Source organism: Globicephala melas, chromosome 10, assembly GCF_963455315.2.
Source record: "Globicephala melas chromosome 10, mGloMel1.2, whole genome shotgun sequence".
In the NCBI taxonomy this organism is placed as follows: Eukaryota; Metazoa; Chordata; class Mammalia; order Artiodactyla; family Delphinidae; genus Globicephala; species Globicephala melas.
The window spans coordinates 96,160,676-96,183,041 of record NC_083323.1 but is presented as its reverse complement, the minus strand read 5'-3'; the positions used below and the strand labels follow the sequence as shown (position 1 = coordinate 96,183,041).

The window sequence follows — 22,366 nt, the reverse complement described above, 5'->3', positions numbered from 1 at the left end:
TGAGGTTCTGAACTCTTGAGTTTCTGGCTCTGAACGATAGGCGTCATGGGTCTGCGTGCTGTTCTAGCCTTCATCCTACCCGACAATCCATTCCTGAGCTGTCAGCCTCATCTGGTAGAGTGTGTGGATAAGACCTTGGTTGTGAGTGCAGCTATACCACTAATTAGTTCTCTGACATTGGAGAGGTTGCCAGACTTCTCTAAACCTGTTTTCTCTTACATAAAATGGGAATAACGATGGTACTTACCTCACAGGGTTGTTATGGAGTTGAGGTAATCCAGGTGAAGCACTTAGCACAGAGTCTGCTGGATAGTTTGTACTCACTAAGCATAGCTGTTCCTGTTTCCTTAACATTTACTTAGTGCCCACTTCATGGAGAGGCAATCTACTATTAGTGGTAAATGATGCCAGCTGTGGAGCCAGGCTGACTGGGTGTGAACACCTGAAGGCCCGTATGCGGGGGACCTTGGGTAAATTTCTTAACCTCCTCATGCCTGTTTCTCCCTCTGTAAAATGGAGATACTATTGGTATCTACTGCATAGGCTCTAGTGAGGATTCAGTGAGGTTATATACATGTAAAGCACTTAGTTTCTGGTTCAAATGTAATCATTTGTGCTGAGCACTGAGGATTAAGCAGGGAATCTTCAAGGAAGTTACAAGGACATTTATGAAACAGTTTATCGTGTGGCAGATAAAATTCTGGATATCCAGAAAGTACTATAGGAGTAAAAAGGATGGGACTCCTAACCAGAGATCAAGCAGTTCAGAAAGGAAAGTATCCTGGAGGAGATGACACTGGGCTGAATCTTTTTTTTTCTTTAGTATTTATTTTTTATTTATTTAGGCTGCCTGGGGTCTTAGTTGTGGCACACTGGATCTTAGTTGCGGCATGTGGACTTCTTAGTTGCAGCATGCATGCGGGATCTAGTTCCCCCACCAGGGATCGAACCTAGGCCCCCTGTATTGGGAGCACGAAGTCTTACCCACTGGACCACCAGGAAAGTCCCTGGGCTGAATCTTTAAGAATGACAAGGAATTTGCCTGAGAGGTGGTTCTGCAGGACTAGAGGTTGGATTAGAGTTGCTGCATGAATAAGACATTCAGACTGAGAGGTCAACATGAAAATAAAACAGAAGCGATAGCTGGGTTTGGGGAAGTTGGACGATTTCAGGGTTGCTGCAGCATGAGACGCAAGCCTAGGGAAGTCGGTGTGAGATCAGGAGGGCTTGCAGGCCAAGTTAAGAATGCAAATGTTACCCTGTAGGACAGATGGGTAATGGGGGAGCCACGTAGGAGAGAGGCGGGAGAGGAACATGGTTAGAAACTTCTTTTAGAAAAAGCATCCCGGCAGCAGTGGAGCGGCCCAGGTGACAAGTGGTGAGAGCCTAAAATAGGGCAGTCAAAATAAGGATGAAAAGAATTCAAGAAACACTGATGAAACTGCAAGACCTGGTGACTGATTAGATGCTGAGGCCAGGGAAAGGAGAAAGGGACGTTTTCTGGACTGGAAGACTATTTTGGAAGGTGGTGCCACGAGAAGACGGAGATGACAGAAAGAGGAGCCGATGGGGGCAGGGGCAGGAGGGTGGGAGAGAGAGATGGTGAGTTCACTTTAGGACGTGTTCTTGAGGTGCCTGAGCAACAACCCAATGGAACCATCCAGAACACTCTTGACAGTGGCAGGTCTGGAAAAGAAAAAGAAAATGGCGGGACTGGACGGGCAGTGAGAGGCCTGGACTGGAGATATAAATTTGGGAGGTGTATCAGCCTTTAGCCAGGAGCTGAACTATGAGAACAAGAGGAGCCCTGGAGAGAATGTGTAGAGTGAGGAGAGGGTCAAGGAGGACACAGCACAGCAGACAATTCAGGTTGGATTACCTACATGATTTTTGGGGTCATCGGCAATTTTACTGAGAGAGTGCGTGTGGACTGTGGAAAGTGGGTGTCCAGGCTGAAGGTGCTGAACAGGTACCTCCTGTGTGTCAGGCACTGTGCTACACGCTTCACATTTTGAGGGGATAGAGAGTCGGCAGAGGTAAGGTGACAGATTTGTCTCAGAGTTAAAATTACCCTTGAAAATACCTTACTTACCCCATCTATTAGGTACAGCATACGTTAGTTTCAGGTCAAATACAATACATGGCAGTACACATATAATGATGTACAGAATAACATTTTACATTGTTTTAATTAAAGGGAAAGAAGAAAGCATATTAACAAGAAGGATGTGGGGACTTCCCTGGCAGTCCAGCGGTTAAGACGCCACGCTTCCACTGCAGGGGGCATGAGTTCAATCCCTGATCCAGGAACTAAGGTTCTACGTGCTGCAAGGTGTGGCAAAAAAAAAAAAAAAAAAAGAACCTGAACACTTGTCATCCACCCAACCTGGATATTCCTGCCAGTGTGACAACAAAAATAAAGACATCATGTCTTGGGGGTCAGATACCAAGCTTAATCCACGGCCAGCTCCAGTTCAGCTTGAGAAGTTGCAGCTGCTCAGCTGCTGGTGGTTTAAAACGTTTCTTCACCAATTGTTGCCACCGAATCTTGGACTGCTCAAACATTTGTTGGTAATAGCTCAGATGTTCCACAATGCTACGAGTAATTTTAACTTTTACATCCATGTTGTTGCATGAAAAGGTAGCTCATTACTTCCATCATTTTACAGTATTCCGTTGTATGGATATACCACAGTTTACCTATTCTACTGTTGATGGACATGTGAGTTGTTTCCATTTTCAGCTATTATAGAGAAAGCTACTATGTACAGTATTGCAGATTCTTTTGATGGACCTAGGCACTCATTTTTGTTGGGTGCGTACTTACTGTGCAGAATTGCCGGGTTACAAGGAATTACAATGCATAGATTTAACCAAATGTAATTTTCAGGTTTCTCTCCATGGAGGGATTTTATTCAGAAATTAAATCATTCAGGTATTTACAGCATGGAACACTTCAACAAGTTTATGAAGATTTGAACTGTTCTTCTCTTCCTGTTCTTCCTATCTTTATCTTCTGGGGATGATTTTATCAGTTCCTCAGCTTTTTATTAGTGTTTCTCTGTGGCTCTCAAGTTCTTTCATTTCTTCCACAAAGCCATAATAATCCACTTGTTAGGCCAAACAGTGAGTTTCACTTCTTTGTCAATAGAAAACCCTTACAGGACTTCCCTTGTGGCGCAGTGGTTAGGAATCCGCCTGCTAATGCAGGGAACACGGGTTCGAGCCCTGGACCGGGAAGACTCCACATGCCGCGGAGCAACTAAGCCCGTGCGCCACAACTACTGAAGCCCGCGCGCCGAGAGCCCGTACTCCGCAACGAGAAGGCACAGCAATGAGAAGCCCGTGCACCACAACAAACAGTAGCCCCCTCTCACCGCAACTAGAGAAAGCCTGCACGCAGCAACGAAGACCCAATGCAGCCAAAAATAAATAAATAAATGTATTTTAAAAAATTAAAGAAAACCCTTAAAATACTAAACACATTCTTCCCAACAAGCAAGGACTGTTTGAGGCTTGGTTGTTTCCATGACTGCTTAATATAAAGATGCAACTGGCAATACTGGAGCACTTTCAACTCTTCCAACTCATGACCACGTTAAGATCAGGGTTAGCATTCAATTGGCTCTGGGAGTCAAGGAGGAATCTCAGCCTCATGCATGTGCCTTTGAAACAGCAACTCATGCTTAATCAGCAGAATGAAGGATAGGGGTGACGTTAGAGAGAAGACGACTTCAAAGCCTTTATGAGCACACTCATAAAGTGTGTGGTACCTCAGAGTGGTACTGCCGCCCGTGAGCAGCAATAAAGCCAAGGCTTTTCTCTCTGAGATCCTACTTGGCTTCTAGAATGTAAACTGCAAAACAGAATCAGGCAAAGTGCTGCAGCCACCCAGGACTTTGCATTTGATTGCTAGAGTACAGCAAAAAACAAAGAAACAAAAAAACAAATGGGGGCGGTGGGGGCACTGGGATTTGTACCTCTGTAGAACTCTCTGGCTTTATTAAACAGAGTGCTACACTGCCACCAGGAGAGAAGAGAGAGGTGGTCACAAGGTCATTAGTTGCTATCAAACCAGGGCCTTGTGTTTCTAGTTTGGAACTTTAATGGCAATTGGGCATTTCCCCATCAGAAGATACCAGCCTCATTATATTCTGGAAGCTAGCCCTTTGCCTAATACTTCTGTTTAGTAGCTCTGGGTGGCTTTTGCTTCCTGTTCCTCCACTGATACAGCCTCAACAGTTTGAACGTTTTTGGTTTTTAAAACTGTTACGCCATCCTTGACTGGTTTTGAAATCCTTCCATCCCAAGGCTGTCTTCTCTGGCAGGAGGTGTGAACTGTGACTTGAGACCAAGAGCTTTTCTTTTTCTTTTTCTGCCATGTATGGCCATTGTGAGGCACATACTTCTGCTTCATTTCTTCCAGGAATAAGTTTAGTGCTTTTAAAGATTTATCACGTGTACTTTGCTGTCACTTTAACGGTTACAGAACTTGATGACCTGGCTTCACGAAATCTGTTGAATCTTGACTGCACATGTGATTTTTTTAAAAATAAAATTTATTTATTTATGGCTGCTGCACGCCGGCTTTCTCTGGAAGCGGCGAGGGGGCTACTCTTCGCTGTGGTGCGCGGTTATCTGACTGCGGTGGCTTCTCTTGTTGCGTAGCACGGGCTCTAGGTACGCAGGCTTCAGTAGTTGTGGCTCGCCGGCTCTAAAGGGCAGGCTCAGTAGTTGTGGCGCACAGGCTTAGTTTCTCCGCCCAGGAAGATGTGGGATCTACCTGGACCAGGGCTTGAAACCGTGTCCCCAGCATTGGCAGGTGGATTCTTAACCAGTGAGCCACCAGGAAAGACCCACATGTAATTTCTTGAGATCATACTCATGTGCCACGTTGGAGATGGACACACTGCCCCTCCTTAAGTAAGCTCATTTTTCTTCCAGCATGGGAAGGGATATCTGTTTCTTTGGCTGGGCGCCAGATGAAATGGTTAGACTGCCTTCAGGTGGGTCGTGTTATGCGGAAAAGAGGCATCTTAAAACACTGGAATCTAGCTTAAAAAGCAAAACACTAGAACCCAGTCAGCCTCCCAAGAAACACACGAGAGGCTGAGAACCGGCTGAGAGCACAGAATCCAGTCTCCCGCCTCCTCCCGCTCGCGTGGAATGGTGGCTGGAGACCTTCCGCCCTATTTAATCTGAGAATGGTTGCGCTCACGTTAAGGGTGCCTATGATGAAACCCCACCACATCTCATTTAATCCCCACAACGAAGACGGCCCAATGTTTACAGATTCACAAAGCGAGGCTCCGAAGGGTTAAACGACTTCCCTGTGACTAGAGCTGGCAAACGGCAGCAACGGGGCTCAAAAATTGAGAGGCCACTGCGCCAAATCCCCAGGCGGGGACGAAATGGCGACTGCAGGAAACGCGCCCTAAAGCAGACGTGACACCGGCGTTACCGCCCGGACGCCGGCTACGTAACCGCGGCGCAGCGGGAGGCGGGACATGCTGACTCCCCGCGGGGGCGGTCACGTGCGCGGTTACGTGCGCAGGCGCGGCAGGCGGGCCGCCCGAGTGGCTCGCGCGCCTCCCAGCGGCCGCAGCGGTGACGCGATCTCCGCCCCGCCCCGCCAGCCCCGCCCGCCGCAGGGGGCCGCCTGGGGCCTGCAAGCTCCCGCCCCCGCCCACTCCTTCCGGCGCTGGCGTTTGCGTCTAGAACATTCTGCGCCGGAACAAAGGTCCCAGGGCGGAAGTGAGGGCTGCTGAGGGACGGCTGTAGCTTCGGGTTCCACGGGAGAGTAGAAGGAACTAGTGCTTCAGCAGATCTGCTAATAGAGGCTGATGGAGTTTATCTACGTTTAAAGGGCTTCCTTCCTCCATCACTCAAAAAACCGTCCTTACTTCCCCATCTCTCTCCTTTTCCCACGGTCAGTGTAGTTCTGTCTAGGGACCGTCCACAGGAGACAGTATTTGTGTTCACCTGGGAGGAGAGCGAGGCCGGAAGTAGGAGACACCCAGGTTATTCTAGAAACTTCAGGGGAAAGGAGCAGGCCTACAAAACCCACTCCCTCTTAAACTCTGCCAGCCTAGATCCATCAGTCATCAAAAGTCTTACTTGCCAAATCGAATGCCCCTTTGTTTATCATTGCCAGTTTTTAAAAGACTGACTTAACTTTTTCTAGTTTTTCTCCACCTTTATATCCTTCAGGGCCTTCATTTCCTTCTAGTGAATCCTAAGTGGGGCTAGCTCCCTGGCTTGTCCTTTGTTCACTCATTAGTGATTCACAAAGTGGAGGGAGGAGCTAAAGGCATTTCATCTGTACAGCAAATCCAAATTGAGGGCAGGAAGTTCTTAATTACTTTTAAAAATCACATTTAATACTGATTCTGCAAGTATTTATTGAGCACTTACTATGTGGCATGCACTGGGCCTGGGCGGTAGGGATGCAGAGCAAAACTGAAAGTCTGTTGGAGTTAGAAGAATCTGACATAGAAGTACTTGATGACATTTGGAAAGGAACAAACTCGATCCACAAATTCAGGTATAAAGACAAATTGTGTTTGCTGCCATCAAGGAAAAACAGGGCCCGGTAAGAGGGAATCCTAATTTAGATTATGCTTAAGAATGGCATTTCTGGACTTCTCTGGTGGCGCAGTGGTTAAGAATCCACCTGCCAATGCAGGGGACACAGTTTCGAGCCCTGGTCCAGGAAGATCCCACATGCCGTGGAGCAACTAAGCCTGTGCGCCACAACTACTGAGCCTGCACTCTAGAGCCGTCGAGCCACAACTGTTGAGTCCGCGAGCCACAACTACTGGAGCCTGCGCGCCTGGAGCCCGTGTTCTGCAACAAGAGAAGCCATCGCAATGAGAAGCCCGTGCACCGCAACAAAGAGTAGCGCCCTCTCGCCGCAACTAGAGAAAGCCCGCACACAGCAACGAAGACCCAACGCAGCCAAAAGTAAATAAATAAAATAAGTAAGTTAATTAAAGAAAAAGAAAAGAAGAATGGCCTTTCTGAGAAGGCCTAGAAGACCTCAGGATGTAACCGAGCAGGACCCTATGGGCCTTCCTGGGACAGACCCCGCCCACATAGCCTCTGTTTTATAGCTCCTCTCCAAAGTACCTAGATGATAGTATCTGATGCGCATTTCCTGAGTTGTTTCATAGATGCTAGAACCACCACCAAGTGGAAGAAATTAACCGCTTGATGGCCATGAGCACATAGCCTACGGGTGCCTAAGGACTGATAATGTTAACCCCTGTGACACCGGCCTGTTACCTCACCATTCAGAAAATTGTGCACGAGCTGATCATATACACTGGGACTCCCCCTCCCTCACCTGGCCTTTAAAATTGCTTTGCTGAAACCAATGGGAAGTTTGAGTGTTTTAAGCACCAGCTGCCCTGGGCTACTCTCTTGCAGCCCTGCGATAAACACTGCATTTTCCTTCACCACAACCCGGTGTCATTAGATTGGCTTTACTGTGCATGGGCAAGCAGATCCAAGTTTGGTTCAGTATCAAGGTGTTAGTTAAGAGTTCCACACAAAAGCAAAGAATATAAGTGAAAGCCACAAGAAGGAGGGAGTTAGGTGGGAGAAGGAACTGAAACAGGAGGGAAGGGGGCAGGGCACAACCTTTAAAAGAATGATGTAGCCATAGGACATGACAAAAACTGGTTAGAACCAACCAGGTCCAAGATGGCAGAAGTTTCGACTTCCAGTGGACCTTGAGCCCCATTATACACTCATCGTAATATATTAGCATATGCTAAATGACACACCCAACAGCGCCATGACAGTTCTGAGGCTAACCATAAAAGGCCAAAAAGTGGGCAGTGGCCCAATTCCTGGAAATCCCCACCCCTTCCCCCGAAATAGTTGGAATAATCCTCCCACTCATTAGCCTATGAAATTACCCAGTCCATAAAAACTAACCACCCCCATATTTCAGGGCCTCTCGCCTTCCACACTCTGTCTCTGGAGTGTGTTTCTCTCTAGATAAGTCCACTTCTTACCTATTACTTTGTCTCTCACTGAATTCTTTCTGCCATGAGACATCAAGAACCTGAGCTTCATTAAGTCCTGAGACCAGGTGTGTGATCTCAAAAACCCGTGGGTTCAAGTCCCAATCTGGGTTGCACGGTTTCAGAGCTGGCCCTGTGACCTAAGTGTGGCTGGAGCTCAATAGCAAAGGTCATGACAGACCTTGCTGGGCTTGCTACAGAACACAAGTTCACGTACCCAATGCATGGTGAGGCCAAACACACCAAAATGTTGGAGTTTGGAGCAAAGAAAGGTTTATTGCAGGGCCAAGCAAGGAGAACAGGTGGCCAGATGGTTTGGGGGAGAAATTTTTATAGGCAAAATTTGGGGTGAGGCTACAGGGTGTGACTTTCTTCTGATTGGTTGGTGGTGAGGTAACAGGGCGGTGCCATCCTCCACCTGGGTGGGGGCCTTAGTTCCTGCAGAAGAGCTCAAAGGTATTATTATTTTTTAAATTAATTAATTAATTAATTTTTTGCTGCATTTGGGTCTTCGTTTCCGTGCACGGGCTTTCTCTAGTTGTAGCGAGCGGGGGCTACTCTTCGTTGCGGTGCGCAGGCTTCTCATTGCGGTGGCTTCTCTTTTTGCGGAGCACGGGCTCTAGGACTGCGGGCTTCAGTAGTTGTGGCTTGTGGGCTCTAGAGCACAGGCTCAGTAGTTGTGGCGCACGGGCTTAGCTGCTCCATGGCACGTGGGATCTTCCCGGACCAGGGATCGAACCCGTGTCCGTGTCCCCTGCATCGGCAGGCGGATTCTTAACCACTGCGCCATCAGGGAAGCCTCGAAGGTATTATTATGTATATTCCTTGGGGAGGAACAAGGACCCTGCTCCAAGGTTGCACTATTGTTTCTTCACTGCTCTCCCTTTTTTCTGCATTCCCTCCCTTCCCTGATTAGCAACTGTTTGAACCTGCCTTTTGGAACTTAGGGACGTTTGTGAATGAAGCCTGTTTTCTACAAATAAGAAACTGGGGACACAGAAAGGATTTGTACCAGGGAGGGCCCCACAGGGTCCTGCTCGGTTTCAGGCTTTGCTTCTAGGCTAGGGTGATGAGTAACCATTTTATCCTAAGGGCAATAGGAAAAGCCAGAGGCTTCTCTTTACATTTGAAAAGGCTTACTCTGACTGCTCTTGAAAGATGGCTGGATGAGAGAGTGTGGAATCAGGAAGACGATTTACGAGGCTACTGTACTAGTTGCAGAGAGTGATGATAATAGTTTGGGCCAGAGAGGTGTCACAGAAGATGGAAAGAAGTAGATGGAATCAAGACTGAGAAATAAAACATGGCCTGACATATCAGTAAACAAAGGATGTCACAGTCATCAGCAATTGCAGCCCTCCAGTGGTGAGCTGGTGAGCCCTGAGGGAACTCAGGAAGGAAACAAAGCATGCCTGCCATCTAGCAGCCCTCAGACTGCAGCCACTCCCCACGGTGAACCTGAGGAAACTCAGGATGAGAAAACGCAGGATACTGGCCCCAGATAGCTGAGGTGCATACCAAAGGAATGATCTCAGTGAGCTCAGACTCTTGCATCTTCCCAGACACAGAAAAGCGCTAAATTCCTTAACTTGAGATGTATAGTTTTCTTTTATTAACAGTAATCTTTTTTTTTTCCTGCTGAAACGGTGCACCTCAGATTTGGACTTGAACCCCCATACCGGGTCTCGAACCCAGTCTAAACCCAGACTGGGACTTGAACCCACGTGGCCGGGGCTCAAAACCAGCCAGAACCCTGATTGGGACTTGAACCCCCGGTCTTTTAATTAGAATCATTCACCTGGTGTCTGGACTTACTGAGGCTCAGGTTCTTTGTGTCTCAGAGCAGAAGGAATTCAGCGAGAGACAAAGTGATAGGCAAGAAGTAGGTTTATTAATATAGGACGCTTGTAAGAGATGCAAGCAGGCAGGCGAGGGAGCTCTGCCCTGAGGATTAAGTGGGGTACAATTTTATAGTCAAAGGAAAGAGGGAGGGGAAAATACCACCTTCTTCGAGTAGACAGGAGGCTTACATCACTAGTTCCTCCTTCGTATCAGGCAAGAGAGTGTCTGACCCTATGAGGTCAAACTAGAATTATCATAGCGTTTATCAAATCACTAGAAGGGCGGGGAACTTTTTCTTCCACCTAATGGCCTGGGGCATATCTCGTGCTTTTGTTTATGGCTTTATAGTTAAGCAAGGCTGTTTCCTTCCACGATGTTCCAATAGCTTTCTTGAGGGATCATTAACTTACAGTGGTCTTGCAAAGTTTCCTAGGTTTCCCTATCTATAGTCCCCTACTGGGACTTCTACAGCTACCTGTATAACTGTCCTATTCTATCCCTGTCACTACTACTAGCCCTTTGTTGCAAAACTCCAGTAGGTCCTAGTTCCCACCCTGCCTCCTCAGACCAGTTTTCTCAGGGTTACTTGAGATGCTGCCTCCCGGAATTGAAGTCCTTAGCATGTCCCCTGAATAAAACATAACTCTCAACTTTTAGGTTGTGAATATGTTTCTTAGTCGCCAAGATATATTTGGAGTGGGATGGATCACGTTGGTGATAGATTCCATGGGAGCAATTGGGGGAAAATGTCATTGAGGGAGAAAAAAACGGCTAGATGATGCGAGGTTTCTGGTTTGAACATCTGAATGGTGATATGGGGAGCAGTGAAGAAAAGCAGAGTTAGAGGAAAAGGTATGGAATTTGTATATTTTAATTTTGAGATCTCAGTTATATAAATTGAGAAGGAGGAGGTGAACTATATAAGCCTTGGACTGAGAAAAGTGTTCTTGGTTAGAAATAGAAATTTGAGACTCGTTGAAATATGCAATGAACTGGAGCTGGCTTGAACAGTCTTGTGAGAGCTGTTTGTTAATTTTTCATGAATTCTGTGAGCCGGTTATTAAATGCAGCCATTAAAAAAAAATAAAATCGGGGACTTCCCTGGTAGCACAGTGGTTAAGAATCCGCCTGCTAATGCAGGGGACACAGGTTCCATCCCTGGTCTGGGAAGATCCCACATGCCGCGGAGCATCTAAGCCCATGCCTCACAATGACTGAGCCCTCGTGCCACAATTACTGAAGCCCCTGCGCCTAGATCCTGTGCTCCGCAACAAGAGAAGCCACCGCAATGAGAAGCCTGCGCACCACAACGAAGAGTAGCCCCGGCTCGCTGCAACTAGAGAAAGCCCGTACACAGCAAAGAAGACCCAACGCAGCCAAAAATAAATAAATACATTTTTAAAAAAATAATAAAAAAATTAAAAAAATAAAATTGTACAAATATAATTTAAATAAATTATATTAAAAACAAAAGTTAAAAAGTACTCAAAACTCATCACTTTCTAATTATTTTACTACCTTTTTGTATTAGTTTGCTAGGACTGCCATAACAAAAATGCTAAAATAGTTTAAGCAACAGAAATTTATTCTGTTCTGGAGGCAATCCAAGAGCAAGGTGTCAACAGGTTGGGTTTTGACAGCGGCCTCTGTCTTTCGCTTGAAGGTGGCTGCCTTCTTCTGTGCCCTCACATCATATTTTTATCTGTGTGCCTGCACCTCTGTGTCCGAATTTCCTCTTTTTTTTTTTTAGACCACGCCTCTCAGCCCACAGGATCTTAGCTCCTCAACCAGGGACTGAACCCGGGTCCTTAGCAGTGAAAGCATGGAGTTCCAACCACTGGACCTCCAGGGCATTCCTAAATTTCCTCTTCTTATACTGACACCAGTCAGCTTGGATTTGGGCCCACACTAGTGGCCTCATTTTAACTTAATTATTTCTTTTAAGGCCCTATCCCCAATACAGGTACATTCTGAGGTACTGGGAGTTAGGGCTTCAACTTATGAACTTGGGGGGTACACAATTCAGCCCTTAACAAAACTGAAATTATTGGGTTGGCCAAAAATTCATTCGGGTTTTTCTGGCCAACCCAATATTTATCTCTATTGTATCTGTATGGTGGAAACATAACATTGTGAGTTGCCAGCCTGCAATCAGCCGTGGTGGGAATTTACACCAGAAAAATCAGTATACGCTAAAAAGGAGGGCCTTTTGTTCTCTCTGGAGAGCCTGCTGTTAAACATTTACCTGCATATCACTGCTATCAATGTTATTTAGTTTTTAGAGTATAATTTGAATGTGACAAATGCACGCACACACACTCCTTTTGTTGACGTGCTGCAAATTATGGCTGATAGAGATACAAAGAAAGCCTTCCTAGGGAATTCCCTGGCGATCCAGTGGTTAGGACTCAGTGGTTTTACTGCCAAGGGCCCAGGTTCGATCCCTGGTCTGGGAACTAAGATCCCACAAGCTGCACGGCGAGAGCCAAAAGAAAAAAAAAGTCTTCTATCTATCACTGATTTTGCAAGGACAGGCATATCGAGATGCTTTCCACTGAGTCACAGAAACTCTGACCAAATGGTATTAAAGGACATCTCCTAAGGATCATCTCATTTATCATCTCACATTAAACTGAATCCAAGCGTAGTGGAGTATGCTGGAAAAGAAGGTTCCTTGCTCTGCCTGAGATAGGAGATAGATGGGCCCCTGGGCTGGACAGCTGGGGTTTGTCAAGTGGAGTAAAACTGAAGCTTTGTTCTCACCCAGACACTCCAAGGACAAAGCTAGTGGCAGAAGCTCAGCTCTGCTAAAGTAAAGAGATAAAGGCGCTCACTCCTGAGGTCAAGGAAGACTTCCCTGTCTGCACATGCGCAGGAAGGCTCCTTGGGGGTCAAAAAGGGAGGGGGCCCCCACTCCGTAATAAGTGTGGACATGCACCCACAGGCCTCTGCCGTGGCATCCATCTTAGCAAAATGTTGCACACGCATGTTGGGCGCGCATGTATGTTGGGGAGGGTTCTGGGACCAGTCAGGTGTGAAAAAAGAAACGAGATAATTGGCCCAATGTAAACAAAGACCCGGAAGGACTGTCCTATATAAGTGATTTAAATCACTTCTTTACGGTGCTCCTCATTCAGGACTCCCACACTCCTCTCTTGGTGTGTATTTCTGCCTAGCTTCTGACTTAAATAAACAAACTCCTCCCATACATTGTGCTATGTCTCTAATAATAAACTTTGTACCTGTTTTTACAGTTTTTGTCTCCTTGAAACATTCGTGCTTTCAACGGGGGAAAGAGCAGGGGCCACTTTGCTTCTAGCCTCTAGCCCCTAGTGGTCTAGTGGTTGGGATTCCTGGTTTTCATCCAGGCTACTCAGGTTCCATTCCTGGGCTGGGAACTAAGATCTCTCTTCAGGATCGCTGCCCGTTGTCAGCGAGATTATTATGACCTCGGATCTCACTGACCTCCGAGATCATTATGAGAAAGCAGCAGGAAGAAACTCTCTCTGGCTGAATGTGCATGGTTTCACCTAGGTCTCAGATTGCTCTCTGCATGCATCACATGACAACGGGAAGACTCAGCCATAGGGGAAGGCAGTACAGTACGGCGGACTGCAGTCCTGGAGGACATGGCGGAGCGGAAGGACCAGCCAACCTTGAAGCTCAGCTCTAGCTCCCTGTTTCCAGTGGTCTAATGGACATCTCCATGTCCATGGTAGTGGATGTCCCACTACCATTTCAACCTCAGTAAGTCCCAAAGAAATCGATCATCTGCCGAAGCTTCAAGACCAAACCTTTCTGTTCATTTCCTTGCCAGTATTATTTCCCCAGGAACACTAGATTCAGGCAAACCTTGGGTATATTCCTCTTCTCCATACGCTGTGTCCATCCAGTTGCTGAGTCCTGTTGAACTTTCCTCTCCACCCCCCCTCCTTACCCCAGATTCTTCCACCTTCAATGAATCATTATACATCCATATATATATATATATGTATATATATATATGTATTCATATATATGTAGTTACTCTGAATTTTCTATTTTAAGAATTTAGCATCTTAAAATGTATTGAATTCCTCTACTTCTCTATCCAATAGGCAGACTATTCTATTACTAGAATAGAATAAAAAGATAGCAGGATAAATTATATACATAGAAAAATCAATAGTTATGACAGTGTGGTACTAGAGCAGAAAGAGCTATATATAGGTCAATGGAAAATAATAGTCCAGGGTTTTATATATATATATATATATATATATATATATATGTAAAATGGCATTTCAAATCAGTAGGTAAGGATGGGATTAATCATTTCTTTAAGGCGACACTGTATAAACAAAGTGAAAAGACAAACTAGGAAAACATTTTCAGTATTTATAAAAGACAAAAAGTTAATGTAGACCCTGAAGATGGTGGCCGTGGTGGGAAGGTTGTTCTGGACTTCGCTTGTGCGACAAGTGAGTGCCATTCCTTGGGGCATTTCTGCCTCTGCAGCCCTTAGGCCTGCTGCTTCTCGAAGAACGTGCTTGACAAATGCACGGTGGTCTGGTTCTGCTCAAGCAAAATTCGCCTTTAGCACCAGTCCCTCATGCCATGCCCCTGCCGTCACCCAGCATGCGCCCTATTTTAAGGGTACAGCTGTTGTCAATGGAGAGTTCAAAGAAATAAGCCTTGATGACTTTAAGGGGAAATATTTAGGGCTCTTCTTCTATCCTTTGGATTTCACCTTTGTGTGTCCTACAGAAATTATTGCTTTCAGTGACAAAGCCAATGAATTTCACGATGTGAACTGTGAAGTCGTTGCAGTGTCAGTGGATTCCCACTTCACCCACCTGGCCTGGACAAACACACCAAGGAAGAATGGCGGTTTGGGCCACATGCACATCACACTCTTGTCAGATTTGACTAAACAGATTTCCCGAGACTATGGTGTGCTGTTAGAAGGTCCCGGCCTTGCACTACGAGGTCTCTTCATAATTGACCCCAACGGAGTCATCAAGCATTTGAGCGTCAATGATCTCCCAGTGGGCCGAAGCGTGGAAGAGACCCTCCGCTTGGTGAAGGCATTCCAGTTTGTAGAAACCTATGGAGAAGTCTGCCCAGCCAACTGGACACCAGATTCTCCTACAATCAAGCCCCATCCGACTGCTTCCAAAGAATATTTTGAGAAGGTAAATCAGTAGACCATCCCATGTGCACCTGCAGCTTCCCACACCAGAAGAGAACCCCAGCTGGAACTCACTTTTAGCATTTCAGAGATTATTATTTATAGAAGGCAAAAAACACAATTATGCTTGTATTCGTAAATATTACTCTAAATGTTTTGTTTTTGTAACATTGACCAAGGCTTTTAAAATGTGGTTAGTTACTAACGTAAGGAGTCCTTTATTAGCAGTGTATGGACGGATGGCTAGTTGCTATAGAATGTGCAGTTCCCCTATTTCTTGGATCATGTCTTCAAAGGGAAAAGGAAACAACTCTTCTTTACCAGCCTTACTTGAACCTTTGTGTACACTAGAGTAGTGTGACAGGCATCAAAAGCTTCTGATTAAGGGTCCTGAAATTTTCTTCTTGAGTTTCTTTGTATTAAACTGAATTTTCTTTTAAGATCATAGTTTTAAGTTGTTAGCATCAGTGGTCTAGTTTAACACTTGCAGGACTTCCCCGGTGGTCCTGTGGTTAAGACTCTGTGCTCCCATGCCGGGGGTGTGGGTTCGATCCCTGGTCAGGGAACTAAGATCCCACATACCATACAGTGCGGCCAGGAAAAAAAACAAAAAACACTTGCAATGAATGTGTATGTGATTGAAGCAGATGTGAATCATGTTTTTTAAAAAACCATCTACAGTGGCCAAGTGACTTAACTGATCATGCATGTTCCCCAGTCCTGAGATATATACTTTATATAATTATTTTGTTAGCTGACTTAGTGCCTACATACATTTCTAATATTTATTGGGCATAATTATAAAGGATAATTATTGAATCCAGGGATTGCATTTTGAATTTGAATCATTCATGCATTTGAATCATTGTAATTATTTTATTTCCTGAAGTGTTCAATGTAAAAAAATAAACATTTTAAAATACAAACAAAAAAGTTAATGTATATGTGTGGTCGTTTTAATACATGCCCATGAGGAATTCCCTGGCAGTCCAGTGGTTAGTACTCCATGTTTCCACTGCCAGGGGCCTGGGTTTGATCCCTGGTCGGGCAACGAAGTTTCCGCAGGCTGCGCTTGGTGCGGCCAAAAAAACAAACAAAACAAAACAAACAACGAAAAAACCCACACCCACGAATTCTTTGATACTCTTCTCTTCAAGAGGTGGAGCCTATTTTCCCTCTACTTAAGTGTGGGCTGCACTTAGTGACTAGCTGCTAAAAATAGAATAAAGTGGAAGTGATCTGTGTGACTAAAAGGCACAGTGGCTTCCACCATGGTCTCCTTCTCTCCTGGAGGAAGCCAGCTGCCTAATTGTGAGCACACTCAAACAGTCCTGTGGAGAAGCCCATATGGCAGGGAACAGTCCTGCTAACAGCCATGTCACTGAACCATCTCCAGGCCCAGTCAATCCATCAGATAACTGTAGCCCAAGCTAAGATACTTTTAGATTCCTGATTCACAGAAACTGAGATAATAAATGTTTTAAGCTACTAAGTTTTGAGATAATTTGTTATAATCAACTAAGAATTGCATTTGGCTACAACATAGATCCCCCAAACCCAGAGGCTTAACCAGTTTTTCCCTTTATATAAAATAAATCTGGAGACAGGCAGTTCAGTGGTGATATGATAGCTTCATGATATTTTCTGTATCATAGGCTGCTTTCTACTTACGTTCTGGCATCTTAGCATGTGGCTCATATTCTCTGGGTCATCTCACAGCCCCATGTGGTTGCTGGAACTCCTGCCATCACATTTCTACTTTACAGAGGAAGTAAGACAAAGGGGAGGAGGAAAAAGGGACATTCTAGAAGTTTCACTAACTGACGTATCAGCAGTGAATGGAGGTTGAGAAATATATATATATTTTAAAGCTGGGCACAGTGTTGCCCCAATAATATAAAAGTTCTGTTAGCTCAAGAATGAGAAGACAAAAAAATTCAATTAAAAAATAAGCTAAGAGTTTAAACAGACAGTTCCTCAAAGAAGATATACAAATGGCCAATGAAAACAAAAAAAGATGCTTACCATCTTTAGCCATCAGGGAAATGCAAATCAAAACCACAATGAAATACCACTTCATATCCACGAGGACAGCTATAATCAAAAACAGGTAATATCAAATGTTGGGCAGGATACGGAGAAATTAGAATCCTCAAACACTGCTGGTGGAAATGTAATGTGGGGCAGCCCTTTGGAAGACAGTCTGGCAGTTTCTCAAAGGATAAATATAGAGTTACCATATGATCCACTTACAATTCCACTTGTAAGGAAAAAATTGCCAATAAACTAGTTGAAATATATGAGGTCTGGTTCTATTTGTAACATTTTATTTCAGGCTCCTAGCAAAGTGCCTGGTACCTAGTAAGCACTCAATATTCATAGTTGAATAAATGAATATGCTGAAACTGTGAGTATTTTAGAATGAAATCTCCACACGGCAAAGAATCATGTCCTCCTTTGGAATCCATTCATTACTGTATAGAATTCAATATCTTGATACTAAAAGTATTATATTTTTATTGATACTATTTGGAAATGGAAATGGAAATATTCGGCCACACAAAAATTTGTACATGAACGTTCATAGTAGCATTATTTGTAATAGCCAAAAAATGGAAAGAACAAAATGTCTCTCAACTGACGAATGAAGAAATAAAAAAAATGTGGTATAAACCATACAATGGAATATTGTTCAGCAATTAAGAGGGATGAAGTGCTGATACATGCTACAACACAGATGAACTTTGAAAACATAATGCTAAGTGAAAGAAGCCAGACGCGAAGGACCACATGTTGTATAACTTCATTTATATAAACTGTTTAAAAACAGTTCTGTTGGTGAGAAAGACGGGAAGAATGAATATCAGGTAAGAAACTGGCTGTTTCCACCACAGTTAACATTCAGATCATATAAAGCTCCTATGAATCAATTTTAAAAATTAATGACTTAGCAGGAACATGAAGAAGGACATGAAAAGGCATTTTGTAAAATAAATACAAATACATAGACATATAAAAAAAACCCTCACCAACAATCAAAAATGCAAATTAAAATAATTTTCTGGTTATTTGATAATAGCTATTATTAAAAAGACAAGAAAAACAAATGTTGGTGAGGATGTGGAGAAAAGGGAATCCTCACACACTGTTGGTGGGAATGTAAATTGGTGCAGCCACTATGGAGAACAGTATGGAGATTCCTCAAAAAAATTAAAAATAGAACTACCATATGATTCAGCAATTCCACTTCTAGGTATTTATCTGAAGAAAACAAAAGTACCAATTCAAATGATATGTGCACCCCTGTGTTCATTGCAGCACTATTTACAATAGGTAGATATGGAAGTAACGTAAGTGTCCATCCATAGATGAATGGATAAAGAAGATGTGTGTGTGTGTCTGTGTGTGTGTGTGTGTCTGTGTGTAGTGGAATATTACTTGGCCATAAAAAAGAATGAAATCTTCCATTTGTGGCAACATGGATGGACTTAGGGGATATTACGCTAAGTCAGACAGAGAAAAACAATACCACATGATTTCAATTTTATGTGGAATCTAAAAACCAAAACAAATGAAGAACCAAAACAGAGCTGACTCATAGATACAGAGAAAAAACTGGTAGTTGCCAGAGGGGCAGGGGATGGAGGGATGGGTAAAACAGATGAAGGGGATTGAGAGGTACAAACTTCCAGCTATAAAATAAATCATGAGGATATAACGTACACATAGGGAATATAGTCAATATTGTACAACTTTGTATGCTGACAGATGGTAACTCATCTTATTGGGGTGGTCATTTCATAATGCATAAAAACATCAAATCACTATGTTGCATACCTGAAACGAATATAATATTGCATGTTAATTATAACTTTAAAAATGCCATAATAAACTAACCTCCCTGAAAAAAATAATATCGACATATCTATTTTTCAGTCTATTAAGACTGGTAAAGATAAGTACATACACTTTGAACCAGAAACTGCACCTCCTAAGAATGTATTCCACAGAGCCAAGTTACTCAAAATGCGGTCCACGGACCAGCAGAATTGATATCACTTTAAGGGGTCGGAATCTACATTTTAATGAGCTCCTCAGGCAATTCCTATGCACAGTAAAATTTGAGAAGTACTGCTACAGAGTACTCACACCGAAGAGCAAAGATATATCTATGAGGATTTCTATTGCAGGATTGTTTATAATGTTGATAATTTTCTTTAAAGTTAATACACCTCGGGCTTCCCTGCTGGCGCAGTGGTTGAGAATCTGCCTGCCAATTCAGGGGACACAGTTTCGAGCCCTGGTCTGGGAAGATCCCACATGCCGCGGAGCAACTAGGCCCGTGAGCCACAAGTAATGAGCCTGCGCGTCTGGAGCTTGTGCTCCACAACAAGAGAGGCCGCGACAGTGAGAGGCCCGCGCACCACGATGAAGAGTGACCCCCGCTCGCCGCAACTAGAGAAAGCCCACGCACAGAAACAAAGACCCAACACAGCCACAAATAAATAAAATTTAAAAAAAAAAAAGGTTAATACTCCTCAACAGAAAACAGTTAAAAAATTACCATATAGCTATATAATGGAAGACTTAGAAAACTATAAACAAAGAGGTAGATAAATGTTTAGTAATATGAAAGATGTCTAAGACATATTGTTAAATGAAAATAATCCAGATGTATGTATGATGGATACCATTTTTGTCTTTTAAAAATCTATATATTAATGAGAGTGGTGCTGAGGGGGATCATGGACTTTTATGTTCCTCTATACACACATCTTTACTATTGCGTTTTTGTTTTTTTTTTTTTTTTTTTTGCGGTACGCGGGCCTCTCACTGTTGTGGCCTCTCCCTTTGCGGAGCACAGCCTCCAGACGCGCAGGCTCAGTGGCCATGGCTCACGGGCCCAGCTGCTCCGCAGCATGTGGGATCTTCCCGGACCGGCGCACGAACCCGTGTCCCCTGCATCGGCAGGCGGACTCTCAACCACTGCGCCACCAAGGAAGCCCTATTTGCATTTTTATTTTAATTAAATAGTACTTTTGTAATCGAAGGAGATGTTCTCTAGACCAGGCACTGGGGGAAGGATGTCACTGAGAAGGACGTGGAGTTTCTAGCTCTCATTACACGGCATCGATTCAGTCCTTGTCAACAAAACAAAATAAAATCTCCAGCGGCTCCTTACAGCTTTTGGGATAAAGTCCAACCGTCTGTTGCTCCTCCCTCATGCCCCTGAGTGCACCTCCGCTCCCTCCAGCAGAACCCCTGCCTTCCTTCCACTGACACTGAGCTCTTTCTCCTCCAAGACTTAACACCGGCGCCTCTTCTGTCTAGAGTCTCTGCCCTGAACATGTGATATTATGTGCACATGTGTATTATAAGATTATCCCCTGGCTCCCACGTACCAAAAAGAAAAAAAAAAAAAATTTCAACAAGATTATCCCCTGGCACTTCGTAAAAGCCCTGTAAGTGCTGGGTTTCATTATTATAACATATTTCTCATTATATTGAATTACTTGTCCACTAACCCTATCCCTGGACTGTAAGCCCCCTGAAGACAAGGCCTGTGTTTTACTGTCCTTGAGTGCCCAGCCAGTGCAGCTGGGCAGAGAGTAAGTGCTTAACAAAAGCATGCTAAATGATCCCTCCCTTTCCTCTGCGCCAAGGAAGAAAATCACATCCTTTCTCTCTGACTACCTCAAACCACCTGGATGTTCCCCTTCTCCACACTCCAGCAATGTGATAACTCCTTTGCAAAGCACTTCTAGCCCTTCAGAAAGCTTTCCTATCTACTCTTTTTTTTCCCCATTAATTAATTAATTTATTTATTTTTGGCTACATTGGGTCTTCGTTGCTGCGCCCAGGCTTTCTCTAGTTGCTGTGAGCGGGGGCTACTCTTTGTTGCGGTAAGCGGGTTTCTCATTGCAGTGACTTCTCTTGTTGCAGAGTATGGGCTCTAGGCACGTGGAATTCAGTAGTTGTAGCTCGCAGGCTCAGTAGTTGTGGTGCATGGGCTTAGTTGCTCCATGGCATGTGGGATCTTCCTGAACCAGGGCTCGAACCCATGTCCCTGCATTGGTAGGCGTATTCTTAACCACTGCGCCACCAGGGAAGTCCCCTATTTACTCTTTTTTATTCCTCACAACAACCCCAGGACCGAGGAAACAGGCAAGGGGTGGGTGGGAGATGTTTACGAGGGTTAACTAAGTGAAGGCGGTAACTCACACTCTTTTAAGTGTCCAGCAGTCTTTTGAGGTGGACATGTTTATCCCCATTTCAAAAATGTGAGAATGAAACCTCAGTAAAATGATATAACCTGCTGAGGAACACGCAGCTATTAAGTGGTGGAGTGCGTTTGGAACCTGCTCTCTCTGACTTTAAAACCCCAGCTAGTTCCATGATACTAAGTGAACAGATTTGTCTGTGAACGATATTAGCCAAGCCAGACAAGGCAGGAGGTAGTATTTCCCGATTTTCAACTCAACACATCTGTCATCAGACCACTTTTCCTGTTGTATAGTCTGTAACGCAAACGTTAACAATTAATCACATGACATGTTACCTTGTGACCTAATTGTTTTATTTACATTAGATTCTACAGGATTGGTAATATCCCCCTTCCCCCATGCAGGAATATTAGCTTCGCTAAGCCTTAATTTCCTCTTCTCCCAAATATCTATCCCACAGGACTGATGTGGAGATTCAATAGCACTCGCAAAGGCATCTCACACAATGTCTGGCAGAAATATCTGCCACAATGTCCCTCCAGAAATATTTGTTGCATCTCAACCTCTCTTTTCCATCTCCTTCAACAAGTCACACAGGCTTGAGTGCCTGGGTGTGGCTGTACCAATTCTTGTTGATTATTTATATGACAGTGCCGGATGAGGATTATTTTAGTGGGCTCCTGCTGGATTTTCTCCCTTTATATCCCACAGAAGGTTTGCATCAAAAGATGAGGATGGAAATGGTCCCAAGCTGGGTTTAGCAATCGATACAGTGCTTCAGCATACATCACACTCTTACTCCATCCCTGTCAGCTGGTATAGTTAAACTTATTTTATAGATGAGAAAGTGGGGTCTTAGGTAACTTGCTAGCGAATTACAGATCTGTCAAGACTCCAAAACAGGCTTTTTTTTTTTTTTTTTTTGGCTTCGCTGCGTAACTTGTGGGATCTTAGTTCCCTGACCAGGGTTCGAACCCAGGCCACAGCAGTGAAAGTGCTGAGTCCTAACCACTGGACGGCCAGGGAATTCCCAACAATCCAGGTCTTAAGATACATCGGGCCTGGGCTCCTTCCACTCCAGGAAGCCACCTGCCAGAGGT

General features: G+C 44.4%; 1 protein-coding gene across 2 annotated transcripts; it reads left to right on the top strand.

Annotated features, from left to right (window-relative positions):
* The first annotated feature begins 14,281 nt into the window (after positions 1–14,281).
* Positions 14,282–15,105, top strand: LOC115840937 (thioredoxin-dependent peroxide reductase, mitochondrial-like). 2 transcript variants are annotated; one of them, XM_060306174.1, is made up of 2 exons: positions 14,282–14,838; positions 15,005–15,050. In XM_060306174.1, the coding sequence occupies exons 1-2, from the start codon at positions 14,285–14,287 to the stop codon at positions 15,048–15,050; spliced, it is 600 nt and encodes a 199-aa protein (XP_060162157.1). In that variant the 5' UTR covers positions 14,282–14,284. The 2 variants fall into 2 exon arrangements, with proteins under 2 accessions (XP_060162157.1, XP_060162156.1); XM_060306173.1 differs by having other exon boundaries at positions 14,282–15,105.
* The last annotated feature ends 7,261 nt before the right edge of the window (positions 15,106–22,366 follow it).

Bases quoted from the DNA above. Each gene is read 5' to 3' on its own strand.
- LOC115840937 (XM_060306173.1), top strand. From the start codon at position 14,285: ATGGTGGCCGTGGTGGGAAGGTTGTTCTGGACTTCGCTTGTGCGACAA.